Source organism: Camellia sinensis, chromosome 13 (assembly GCF_055761805.1).
Source record: "Camellia sinensis isolate YWXY chromosome 13, ASM5576180v1, whole genome shotgun sequence".
In the NCBI taxonomy this organism is placed as follows: Eukaryota; Viridiplantae; Streptophyta; class Magnoliopsida; order Ericales; family Theaceae; genus Camellia; species Camellia sinensis.
In genome coordinates, this window is record NC_138973.1 from 111,455,337 (window position 1) to 111,469,700 (window position 14,364).

Below are 14,364 nucleotides of genomic sequence, written 5' to 3' on the forward strand. Positions count from 1 at the left end.
TGTGTTCTATTGTTAAGTTTTTTCCAGAAAAGTACAGAGCAAAGCGAAATGGACAAATGTGTTTTGCAAAAACACACCAAACAAAGTACGAAAACAAGGGAAAGCAAGATAGAGGAGCAATACTAACCAGGTGAAAAGGCAAAGAACTGGAGGATGGAAGCAAAAGGCAGCAAAACACGAACTCTTTCAGAAGACGAAGAACAGTGAAGAACTCAGAGAAAAGGAAGAGGATAAATAGTAGAAGTGAAGGGATTTTTTGCCTTAGGGTTTGCTTTTGTTAGAAAGCCCAAAATTTGGGCGGGATTGTTCAAAAAACACGGAGTACGAAGGCGGCGTGACAGTTGCATTAAGCCAATCAGTGCCTACCACGTGTCATTGGAATAAGAAGCGATTCAGTTGCTGTGATTGAAGAGACGTTTCAAACCGGACAGCTAGAGCCCGGTGTGAGTTTAGCTCGGTTGGAAAAGCTAAAGGGTTTTAGCTCGGCTGGATAGGCTAAAAAACTATAGCTCGGCTGGTTGACAGGTAATCCCTATCATGCTAGGCAAATGGAATTAAGGGGCAATTAAGAGGGTAATTTATGTGAAAATTGGGCCGAGCTAGGTAATGGGCCGTTATGAGCCGCAGTACAAAGGGCCAAGTGAAATAGCCATGTAAGTTACTCCGGTCGTGTGGATATTTTGAAGTTAGTCCGGTCCTAAGGCCGTGAGGCTAGTCCGGTCCGACAGAAGATCGAAGTTAGATCGGTCTAACAGTACTTTGGAATTAGACCAGTCTTGGAGTTACACCGGTCATGACATGTTAGTTCGGCCTAACCACGCCATGGGTTGTGCAGGAGAAGCCGATGTAAGAGCAGTAAAAGGAAGAGCTAGTTCGGCTTATTCTACGGCTATGCATAGTCATGTTTACTTCGGTCAAATTGGAGTTCAGCCATGATAAAACCGTCTCACTTGGTTTAAGTAGTGAGGGGGGTGTTGAAGGATAAGCATTATCTTTCAGGAGTATGAATCCTATGAGGACTCTGCATGGAGAAGTAAAAGTCCTACTAGGATTGTGCCACATGAAACCTATAAAAGCTCACAAACATCACCTTTGGAGAGATAACACACAACTTTGCCTTCTGAATACACGGAGCTTTTGTCTATTTGTCAAGCTTACTGACTTAGGCATCGGAGAGGTTTCCGGCACACACCCGCCGGCTAGCTCACGTTTGTGTTTTCAGGTGATAAAGCAACGACGCACAGAGGAGCGCAGACTTGATCAACAGGATTATACGATAAAGTTTATTTCTTTCCCGTACAGGAACCAAGCATGTTTGAAAATAACTTTTTACGAAAAAGATGTGAAACAAAATAATATATAGTAAAAATGAGTAAATTGACATTTTTGCCCTTCAAGAGTGATCTGTTGTTCAATTGGTGAGAGAGTGAATTTACCTGACATGCTGCTACGTGAAGTGATGCAGCATAGGGCTAGCAGCATATAACCTATATGCATGGGAAATAGGGGGTTGTTGCCACATAATATTGGACTTCATATAATGGACTTCTCCCATTTTTATATGTAAAAATATTTTGTAAACAAAAAATGTACAAATTGGACTTCACCAATTTTGTATTTTGAAAAAATACTCATAAAAAAATTTGTTACAATTTGATTGATGAAAATGTTTTGTTGTAATTTGTGGAATGTAATAATTGTATTATTTTTTTTTTAAAAAAAAAATATTATTTTCAAAACTCATTACGAAACTATTTTCACAACTTCTCTCATAATTGTAAATATTTCCAAACTCTTTTCAAATCTTCATTCAAAACTCATGAACACATCAATATCAAATTCATTGTAAAACTCTATTTTTCCCAAAAAATATATAAAAATAAATCAAATATTGGACTTCACCAATTTTGTATTTCGAAAAAGTTCTCATAAATAAAAAAACTATTAATTTATGAAAATGTTATGTTGTAATTTGTGAAATGTAATCAGTTTGTTTGGTTTGGTTTTTCAGGATTCACTTATCAAAAAATTAGAATTTTAAGTTTTTTGTATTTTTTTTTTTTGCACTGAATTATTTTAATATTCTAAGCAATTTATTTAAGTATTAGATACACCTATCATAAATACACTGAAAAATAGAATATTTGTGAAAAGAATCTTTAGAAAATTAAATAGCAAAAATTTAAAAAAAAAATGTTAATCAGTGCAATACATTTTGGGTGTGTTTGATTGGGGGGATAAGGGAGGGGGACTATCCACTATTTGGACTCCATGTCCGGCCTCCCTCCTTATCCGTCGTTTGATTTTTTTTTAGTCCGGCGGACTCCATGTCCGGCCGGACTCCATGTCCCCCATATGGGGGACTATCCTGTCCTGGGGGGGGGGGTGGGATTGTTTTGGGGGGACTAATCACTGTTTGGATTAGATACGAAAATGACAATTTTGACCCTCTACTATTTAATTATGTATTATATTTAATAAAATTTAATAAAATTTAAATGTCTCAATTTAAAATAAAATAATTTTATTTAACTTTTTATTAATGTTTTATTTATTTAATTTTTTAAAATAATTTTTTATAGATATTTTATTGATGTTTTATTTTAAAATTTTGTTTATGTTTTATTTAATTTCATTATTTAAATTTAATAGATGTTTTAATAGATGTTTTATTTAAACAATTAAATGTTTAATTTCAACAATAAATAATTTCATTTATTTAAATTATGTTTTATTTAAACATTTAAACATTTGTACATCAACATGTTTATTAAATTATTTCAACATCTGTACATCAACATGTATATTTATTTAACATCTATTAAATTATGTTTTAATACGTCAACATTTGATTACATCTACATTTGTTAATTGTTAATTACATCAACATTTGTTAATTGTTTAAACATAATCTGTACATCAACATTTATTTAATTGTTAATTGTTAATTGTTTACACACAATCTGTACATCAAAATAATTTCAATGTTAATTGTTTAAATAAAAATTTAAACATTTAACCATTAGCCTCCGTTTGGGAAGTGGGTTGGCTTTTTGGCTTTTTGGCTTTTTTGGCTATTTTAGCCTAGGCTTAAAAGCTTGGTTTGGGAAGGGCTTTTTGACTTTTTGACTTTTTTGAGTTTTTTTGTGAGAGAAGAATGTAATGATTATGGGTTGGATGTGATGTTTTGTTTGTTATGGCTAAAATAGCCTATTTTGTTTTTTGTGGCTAAAATAGCCAAAAAAGCCCAAACCAGTCAAAATTTTTTATCAATATTAGTATGTTTAAATATCTTTAAACAAAATTTAACCATTAGTATGTTTAATGTTTACTAAAAATAATTAAAATATTAAAGATGTGTTTAATATTGCTATTACTTAGTAAACAATTAAAAAATGGTAAAATAGTCTTTTGTTCATTTATCCTATCCAGTCCGTCCAACCAAACGTTGGATTAACTAAAAATAGTCTTATCCAGACATCTAATCCCATGAAAAAATAAACACAGGATACATATCCAATCCGACCAAATAGTCCGAGGGATTCACAGTCCCGATAAATTCTAATCCCTCATTTTCCAGTCCGTCCAATCAAACACACCCTTTCTGTGTTGTTGTGTAATTATTAATTTTGTAATATAAGGGGTTCGGTCAGAAAGGAGGAGCTCGGTCAGAAACTAGAATTAAAAAAAAAAAAACAAAAAAAAACAAAAGCAAAAACAAAAAAGAGGGGTGAAAAGGTCATTTCATCTCTTCTGTGCCACAAATCACGTGATTGCAACATAGCCTTAGGTGTATACAATAAAATGGTAGGCTTTTATTTTTTTATTAACTTTTTAACTTTTAGGGTAAAATTTTCGCCTGTGAAATGAGGCCTAAATACTAACACAATTCATAATTAGTACTAACAAAATCTCATAACTAAAGAGCAACATAATTCATAATTAACACTACAAATACTCATAACAGCATGTAATACACACCTTTAACAAAGTACCTATCATAAAATTTTGGTGGACTTACGTATAGGTCCTATTAGATAGACTTTAATAGGTCCTATAATAATTAATAGTATTTTTTATCAAACACTATTAAATAAAAAATACTATTAAAAACGTCACTAATTGTTAATTTTTAGCGATATTTTAATTTTTTTTTTTAGAAAAACGTTACTAATTATAAGTTTTAACGACAGTTTAAAAAAATCATCACAAAAAAAGTCACTAATTTTTAAATTTTAGTGACAATTTGAAAAATTCATCACAAAAAAGTCACTAATTGTAAGTTTAAGCGACAATTTATAAAAATCGTAATAAAAAAATATTACTAATTGTCAATTTTAACGACGATTTTATTTGAATTAGCTTTCAATAGAATTTAATAAGAATTAAGTCCAACTACTAAAACTTATTAATAATTTATCCTAAAATTTTTCCTATATAAAGGATTGAATGAGACTAATAAATCAGTACCTACTTCCTCTCATCCTTCTCTTCTCTTGATCCTTTGTACTTGTTTCTCCTCCTTTACAACAAAACAAAACCAAAAAAAATAAAATGGAGCGATTGATATGGTTGTTCCAATTCCTTTTGTATTTCATGCAATATCATCATCAGGTTTCTTGTTCATCATCTATCTCTTCTTTTTCTACTTGTACACATCATTTGTGTCCACATGACCAGAGGTTTGCATTGTTGCAATTCAAGCATATGTTTACTATAAACACCTCTACCGATGCTTCTTTGTGGTGTGAGCGTTTGGATTTGGCTTCTCCAAAGATGTTATCTTGGAACGAGAGTTGTACTGATTGTTGTTCGTGGGAAGGAGTCACGTGTGATGGTCTGACGGGTCACGTGATTGGGCTTGACCTCAGTTGTAGCCAGCTCTATGGCAGTATCCATCCTAACAGTAGCCTCTTCCAACTCTCTCACCTCCACCACCTCAATCTCGCCTTCAATCACTTCAATTACTCCCTCATTCCATCAGCATTTGCTCACTTTCCCAATTTGACACATCTCAACCTATCTTATTCCTTTTTTTCAGGCTCAATCCCATCAGAAATTCGCCACCTATCCAAACTAGTTTCACTCGATCTCTCCTATATAGGTATTAGACTTGAACCGCACAATTTCAGACTGATGCTCAAAAACCTAACCCAATTGCAAGAACTTGTCCTTTCTGATGTAAACATATCTTCAGTTGTACCGATGTCTTTGCCGAATATGTCTTCTTTGACATATCTTGATCTTAGTTCCACCGGGTTGCATGGGAAATTACCGGATAGCATTTTTCACCTTCCAAACTTGCAAATTCTCTATTTAGGAGGCAACTATGATCTCACTGGTAATTTACCCAAAGTAAACTGGAGTAGTAGTAGTTCCCTCCAGCAGTTGTATCTCGGGTCTACGAGTTTTTCTGGAGAATTACCTGATTCAATTGGCTATCTCACGTCTTTGACGTCCTTGGATCTCAGTTTTACGAGTTTTTCTAGAGAATTACCAGATTCAATTGGCAATCTCACGTCTTTGACGTCCTTGGATCTCATTTCTACGAGTTTTTCTGGAGAATTACCAGATTCAATTGGCTATCTCACGTCTTTGACGTCCTTGGATCTTAGTTCTACGAGTTTTTCTGGAGAATTACCAGATTCAATTGGCTATCTCAGGTCTCTGACGTCCTTGGATCTCGGCGATTGCAAATTCTCCGGGTCCATTCCTGAATCACTCGGGAACCTTACACAGATCACTGATATATCCTTCTGGGGAAATAGTTTCAACGGTCAGATCCCATTTACTCTCTCAAATCTTAATCAGCTCATTTCCTTGGATCTTTCTGAAAATAATCTCCATGGAAAAATTCCTAATTTTATCGGTAAGCTGATAAAGCTAGAGTATTTAGCACTTGGAGATAACAATTTCAATGGTCCATTGCCATGTGGGGTAGCCAACCTGACAAAACTTGCTATTTTATATATATCAAGTATTGAATTGATGGGTCCCATTCCCTCCATCATTAGTGGGCTACACAACCTACAAGCACTTTACTTGCACAATAACTCACTGAATGGGACACTACCATATTGGTTGTTGAATCTTCCGTCATTGACGGAATTACGCCTGGGTAGTAATCGACTAACTGGCCAAATTCCTGAGTTCCAGCATAAATCAAAATTGATGCTCATTGACTTGAGTCATAATGAACTACGTGGCCCCATTCCACAATCAATTTCAAATCTTGTGAATTTGACACAACTTGATCTTTCGTCAAATAATTTGAGTGTAGAGCTACAAACATTCTCAAATCTAAAAAATCTTGAAAATCTTGATCTTTCATACAATAGTCTGTCAGTGAGCACCATCAACAATATCAACAACATCTTGCCTAATCTTTGGTCATTTCGGATGACTTCTTGCAAGATAAAGGAATTCCCTGATTTCTTTAAAGCCTTAGAGAATGTTCAAGAACTCGACATTTCCAGCAACGAAATCCATGGGAAGATTCCAAAATGGGCTGGCGTCATCGGGAAGGCTTCATTGCGGTACTTAAATCTTTCCCACAACTTTCTAACAGGTATAAACCAATTTCCTTGGAAGAATCTTGGCACTCTTGATCTTCGTTCCAACTTGATTCAAGGACAACTCCTAGTTCCACCACTCTCTGTATCTTACTTCTTCTTCTCACAAAATAAACTCACTGGAGAAATTCCTTCTTCAATTTGCAATGTGAGTTACCTTTCCATCCTTGATTTGTCTCACAACCACTTGAGTGGTCCAATTCCACGATGTTTGGGAAACTTCAGCAACATTCTATCTGTATTAGATCTGCGGTTCAATGCCTTTCAAGGGAACATCCCAATGATATTTGGAAAGGGTAATCAGTTGGAAATTCTTAATTTGAATGGAAATCAGTTCGAAGGACCAGTTCCACGATCCTTAACCAATTGTAGACAGTTACAAGTTCTAGACCTCGGAAACAACAAGATAAATGACACTTTTCCATACTGGTTGAGGATACTTCCAGAGTTACGAGTTCTTGTCTTGCGATCCAACAAATTTCACGGTCCAATAGACACTTCCAAGCCAAAACTCTATTTCCCTAAACTCCGAATTATTGACCTCTCCCACAATAAGTTCACTGGTCATTTGCCAGAGAGATATTTCAAAATTTTCAAAGCTATGAGGAATAAAACTATGCCAAATGAAAAATATTTGAGTGTTCGATCGTATTATCAAGATTCTGTTACGGTGACGATGAAAGGGTTTGATATTTTTTTAACCAGAATTTTGACTGTCTTCACAGCAATTGATTTATCATCTAACAAATTTAGTGGAGATATTCCAAATGTCATCGGAAGTCTTAATTCTCTCATAGTGCTTAATTTATCTCATAATAGCCTTACAGGCCTTATTCCATCATCTTTAGGAGGCTTGACAGAGCTTGAATCACTAGACCTCTCCTCAAACCAGCTTATTGGGAACATTCCTAACCATTTATTGAGTTTGACATTTCTTGAGGTCTTTAACCTTTCATGTAACCGGCTTGATGGACCCATACCTCGAGGCAAACAATTTGATACATTTGGAAATGATTCATATGTTGGGAACTTGGGATTATGTGGGTTTCCATTGTCAAAGGAATGTGAAGATAATCAATCACAAGTTCAGCCGGGGGTGCTATTACAACAGGAAGATGACTCAAATTTTGTAAGTGGATTTACTTGGGAAGCCGTGGTGATGGGGTATGCGTATGGAATGGCATTGGGATTGATTATTGGTTTTCTCATGTTCTTAACTGGAAAACCAAAATTGTTTGTAAGAATTGTTGAAGGGAAAAAGCATCAAAAGGTGAAAATGTTGAGACAGGGTGGCAGAAGAAATTAGCAAACATGGATTATGTTTTCAGGTATGTGATGCTCATTCTTAGTTTTAATGATTTATTTTGTTAGTTATCATGAATCATGATTGTATTATACTCTCTAACTTCATGGTACTTGTTGCTTTTTTCTGGTTCTATATCTTTAAAAGTATACTATCTAATTACAGAATAAGTAAGAGGTTATTATATATATTCTGCTATGGGTCCTGCCTAATGCACATTTAGTTCTTTTTGTGCATGAGTAACACTATGAGCAATTCATTCAAGAACCAGCAGCTATACGTATATAGAATTGTTTCATTGACCACAACCAAAACCAAAATAAACCTTCATAGTTCACCCATAAAAGTTGCCATATAGAATTCAAGGTTATCATATTTTCTCGTCAGACCAGTAATTCACCACATTCCCCACCTTTTATTATTTATTAATGCTCAGATACATGTATTACATGCATAAAATATTTGAATGAAAAGATGCACCAATTTTGGCCCCGAAAGGCAGAATCCTATGAAGGAGGTGTTATCATTTTTTTTTTTTTTTGGTAAATCTATTTTACATAGACTCAAATATGAGTATTGATTATCAGTAGTTGTCCGAGGTTCGAATTCACCTAATTCTCATCCGAAAGGACAGGAGGACGTGGATAAATTTCATAATTACAGGGACGGGATGTAATTTACTTTGTATATTTGTATATTATGTGTAATTTAGTTTTATAATTAACTCATTTACTTAAAAATATTTGTCGACTGCATGTCTAACAAAGCGTGTTGCACTCATATCCCCTGCCTTAACCCAACTGTCAATTGTCAAGCATAGATATTTCCCATATTTAGAATTGTTCATTTAACACAATTTTTAATTTCCCATCATACTTTAACTAAGGTAGCCTTTAATTGATTGGAATGATTTTGGGAAATATAGAATGACTATTTCTTGATCACTCAAAAAAAATTGTCATTTTTCTAAGGATAAAAACAGCTTTAGTCTCTAAAATATTTGTTTCCTATTATTTTAGTCTCTTAAGTTTCAATGTTGGCATTTTGATCCTTAAAGTTGTCAATTGAAGTCAATTTGATCCAATCTCTAATGTCCGTTTACATTGATAACGGGAAACGTATATTTTCCTTGGATAAAAGACAATTTTGGTCTCTAAAATATGCGCGTATTGTCATTTTAGTTCCTTAAATTTTAATTTTATTATTTTGGTCCTTAAAGTTGTCAGTTTGAGCTAGAGGTGGCCATCAACCCGTTGGCCCGCTCAGCTTGACTCTATTTTTTTAGGGTTTGGAAAGGTTGTTTTAGCCCATAGTGTCGAGTTGGGCCAATATTTTTAACCCGATATATTAATGTGATGAGTTTGGAATTTATACTTTCAATCCAGCTTGGCCCATCTCAACCAACTATTGAATTAATTAATTATAATATATTAAAAATATATTTTTTTGCTGGGATGTAAACTTTATCTTTGTTGATTTTATTGAAACTCACATTTGTAGTGATGTTTGATTCAATTTATTTAAGAAATCCTTCCAATTTATACACAAAATTCTTCAATTTAAAATGATGTCAATATATTTACTTAAGAAAATATATTGACTGATTAAATTTAATTATGAAATGTTTTAATTTTTGTTTTTAACATATAGCCCGATGGCTAGACTTGGGATTTGTAATTATTTTTTGGTCGACTTGGACAAATGTAAAGGCCCGATGTTATGGTCGGGTCGGGCTTGGAAAGACATAAAATCCCTTATTATGTAGTGCCGGCCCAGCCCAATGAATGCACACCTCTAGTTTGAGCTATGACCAAATTAACACAAATTGACAACTTTGACAACCAAAATAACAAAATTAAAATTTAAGGGACTAAATTAACAAGGAATGCATACTTTGGGGACTAAAACTGTCTTTTATCTATATTCCTGTATCAATGTAGATGGACGTTAGACCTAGAATTAAATTGACTCAAATTGACAATTTGGAGGACCAAAATAACAAAATTGAAGCTTAAAGGACTAAAATGATAAGGTCGCATACTTTAGGTACTAAAGTTGTCATTTATCCTTTTTCTAAATTGGTGAATAGTGATTTTATTTGCAATACACATTCCTTTCTTTGTTACCAAATCGGTGGAATAATCAATACCATTCCAACATTTATTCCACTTCATCAAATACCAACTTAGAAGCCAAATGGTATGCAAAGCTCCAAGTGCTTGCTAGTTTTACATTTAGGGCATATTTGTTTGGACGAACTTGGCCATAGGATTGGACTAATAACCTAATAAAATGCATAAATACATAGTATCTCTCGTACAAAATAAAAGATTAATGAGAGGTTTGGACTATCAATCTCATCGTATAATCCTGTACCAATCCAAACATAGGATAGGATACATAATCCAAAAGGATTAATAATTCTAAACCGTCCTAATAATGCTAATTCCATAAATCCATTCCACTCAAACAAACATATTACAGAATTTAAGGGAAAAACTATTGGATTCAAGCTATCCTCCAATCTATAATGTGTATTTGTAAGTCATAGTAGCAATCTGCATGCCACAGCTAACTGACTGCATAACAAATAAAATAAAAGTTATTCTAGTCAATTTTGTGACCTGAAGTTAAATACGACGTAGAAATACAAAAGCCGCATTGCATGACCCTATTTGAATATTGGCCAATGATAATTTGTGGGTTGACATGGTGATTATGGTTTGTAACTATGACTCACATTATGTATTTCATTTGTACTGACTAATTTATTAAAGGCTCTCTACTGTCTTATTAACTTTTAAATATTTTTTTAAATTTAAAATTCATATATAACCTCAATTCTTTAAGCATAATAACCCATCCCCACCATCTATGTGATATTGATATTGTTCGCTTTGGGTCTACGGACCATCACGACATGCTTTGGGTCCGTGGACCATCACAATTTTATCTTTATGGCCTCTCACAAAAGACCTCACATAGTTTAGGATGGGTTATTCCATGTATGGTTGGTCAGACTATTAATATCTATCCAATATGGTTGGTCAGACTATTAATTCTAAACCGTCCTAGGCATTCTTTATTTTCTTTGCTTTCATTTTTATTTTTGGGAAAAATCTATTTTACCTTTTTGCAGTATGATTCGATAACACTTTACCCTTTATGTCTTCTTTTATTTTTTGCTCTCTTTGTAAATAAATAAATAAATAAATTTACCCCCATGACTAAGCAAAAAGTTTTAAAAAATAACACAAAACTAATTTAAGAAACTAGAGTTCCCTAAATATTTTTTTTAATAAACTTCATTTTTAATTTTAATTAATTTATGATTTAATTTGTTAAATATATATTTACATGTTTAATTTAAAATTTTATTAAATAATAAATTGAGCTAAAAATTAAAAATTAGATGACATGACTTTTATGATTTAATTTGTTATATATATACATATATATGTATTATGTATATGTTTAATTTAAAATGTTATTAAATAAGGTAATCTAATGGTAATAAATTATGGTGTTTAGTTTAATTTATTATTTAATTATATATATATATATATGTTTATATTTATTTCAAAAAATATATATATATATGTTTATATTTATTTCAAAATGTTATTAAATAAGAAATTTAGATTAAAAAAAATGAAAAAAAAATAAAAAGGTAAAACAAGGCTAGATTCGTTTTCTTACATTGAAATTTAATTTTAATAATTTTTTTTTCCTTCTTCACTTTCAAAATAAGAATGTGAGACACACTCTTTTAGTTTGAACGGAAAATATAACTGCAATACTTTAGTCCAAAATATGTGGTTATTTTTAAAAGACACGGAGGTAAAATGCTATTGGGTCATATCATAAAGAGGTAAAATAGATTTTACCCTTTATTTTTTTGCATACAACTTGAATTTTTTTCCTATTATCCACTCTTGATTATCCATAATTTCTTAAATTTTATGCATTTTATTTGCAATTTCATGTTACCTCATCATTTTCCCAAATTCCTATAAACAAAACACTTGAACTCACATGTTTTTCTCTCTAAATCCTTGTTGCAGGTTAAGACAGAAAACCATTATTGCTACTGTAACATATGATAATGAGGATAATGCAGTGGTGGTTAAGGTAGACGTCGGCAAAGTTTGGGCTAATCTTAGATAATATTGTTGTAAAAGTAGATTGAGTAATTGTCATATACTATTTGTGATGTTGGCTTGATTGTGTATTCTGTTCTACTGTGTTCTATGTTTGTGATTGCTTATTTTTTTTCATTATCTCAATAAGTATATATTTTATTCAATATTTTTTTATCATTATACATAGAGATATAGATAGTGGATTCATTCATATGTTTGACTTGGTACAAAGAAATGCATGCATGAGTATTATCATTTAGTAAATATTCAGGCAAGCCCGTACTCCCTTCTTCCAAGCTCCGCTTCTATCCGATCACCTGCATACACAAAGGCGGTGAGCTACCCGGCAGTGTGTGGCCGAAAAACCCCTCCGACGGTCAAGTTAGAACACACACCAGGGGATAGATAGAGAGAAGGGAGAGAATTGTGTTTAGTGTTTATTTCACCAAAAATGTCCTGTGTCCAGCATGGGGGCGCAGACTTGCTTATATACCTTCTGCGCCCCAAATCTACTCCCAGTGATCTCTCGACACGTGGTTCTACTATCCCATCTGTCAGCACAAATCTTGTTGAGTATCACCTAACCCAATTGCCAGCCCACTCTACTGGGAGCTCGGCAGCCGGGCAACATTATCTCGGCTACCAATGGCCATACTCCACTTCAAGCCCAAGCGCACTTGACGGCGTAATGCTCCTCCAACCGGGCTCATTTCTAGCCGTGCTCAACTGCATTCCAACAAAGCCGAGATGGAGGTTGATCAACTTGGTCGTGCCGGGCTGAGGGCGCGTGTATTACAACCGAGCAACGCGCGAGTTGTGAAACCCTTACTTGACTGAACCTTAACCTGCCCGGTCTCTGTGCCAACGAAATCAAGTAGCTCGGTTCCACAAGGCCTTTGCCATTACCGAGCAAGATCACGGCCCAATCTCGGAGCCAAATACCTCGGCCCAACCTCGTTCGGCCCAATCTGTCCGGCTAATTCCACCTTCCCAAATTCAGATCATTAATCTCCCTCTCAATTAATAATACTAACAACTTATATGATCCACTCCATTGTTTATATAACTCAAATATTTTAGGACAAATTACATTTATGATCCTTGTATTTTGTCTTTTGTGTTATTTTGATATCTACATTTTCAATTAACTCAATTTTGATCATAAATTTATGATTTTGTGTCAATTTGGTGTAATTAATAATGCCGTTAGTATTTTTAATAAAGAATTATCTCTCAATTGGTTGAGGTTAATTTATTGAGTTGAGTAAATTTATAATTTTGCCGTTAAAAATATGACACATGTCACTTATGTACGTGTTTTTTATATAAAAAAAAATATTAAAAATTGTAATCAATTGGACAAAAATTGAGACAAAATTCAAGATTAAAATCAAGATAATTAAAATTACAGGAATAAAAATGGCATAAGAACAAAAAATAAATAAAAACTACCATCATAATTTGTTCAATATTTCATCAAAACTCTCTATTTCCTATGTATCATTATGTGTCATGATAACCCGAATATTATTTTAAGGTTCTTTTGGCATTAGCTAATATAGTCAACTTTTTTATGTTAGGACTTTTTTAGCCTGACTTTTTTAGGCTCGTTTAGTTTTTGTTTTGGGGCTTTTTTGATTTTTGTGAGGGAAAAAAAAAATATAATGATTATGGGTAAAAAATAGTATTTTATCTTATTGACTTTTATTATCAATTTTGTCTTTTTGTAATTATTTAATCCCAAAATGAATACCAAATCAGGACTAAATATGACGGATTATACATACACATATATGAATATAAAGTCTGAGGTGAAGAAAGGGTTAAAGTACATCAATATCATTTCGGCTCCCCATGTTCTCCTTACGCAGAGAGCAGCAGGGCAATACAATGTATTACGTGTAGGGTCATTTTATTTACGCACCATTAATTCTTTTAGTGCATATTATTTAATCATTAAATTTAATGACAATAATATTTTATTTACACACCATTGATGTGTATGTACTCATTTAAATAATTGACATATGAAAAACACAAATGTCTCTATAAATACTAATATTAATATTTTCAATTTGAAAAATAATAGAAAAGAGATTCTTTCTAGGTGATGGTCTGTATAGAGATATTTGGCTTTTTTCGTGCAGAACTTTTTTTTTTTTTTTGTCCTTTTGCAGTTTTCAGTCGTACAACCAGTGCCAAAGTATTTCATTATATTTGGAGATCAACTACCGAATTATTTCATTATATTCGGACATCAACTACTGAAAGTTTTTTTATTATTTTTTTTAGAACAAATTTGTCGAATTAATCACTTTTATTCGGAAGTTAAGTTTCGAATTAAATG

The 14,364-nt window shown here is 33.0% G+C and overlaps 1 protein-coding gene across 2 annotated transcripts in view; it reads left to right on the forward strand.

Moving 5' to 3' along the window:
- Window positions 1-4,489: 4,489 nt before the first annotated feature.
- The window catches only part of LOC145806379 (receptor-like protein 6), a 118,042-nt gene continuing 108,167 nt past the window's right edge, over window positions 4,490-14,364 (forward strand). Inside the window, exons 1-2 of one of the 2 annotated variants that reach the window (XM_082903188.1) lie at window positions 4,490-7,900; window positions 11,940-12,225. In XM_082903188.1, coding sequence (XP_082759314.1) covers window positions 4,555-7,878 — 3,324 coding nt within the window. In that variant the 5' untranslated portion in view covers window positions 4,490-4,554 and the 3' untranslated portion in view covers window positions 7,879-7,900; window positions 11,940-12,225. Of the gene's footprint in view, window positions 7,901-11,939; window positions 12,226-14,364 lie in introns of those variants that run through there. The other variant, XM_082903189.1, reaches the window with a different exon arrangement.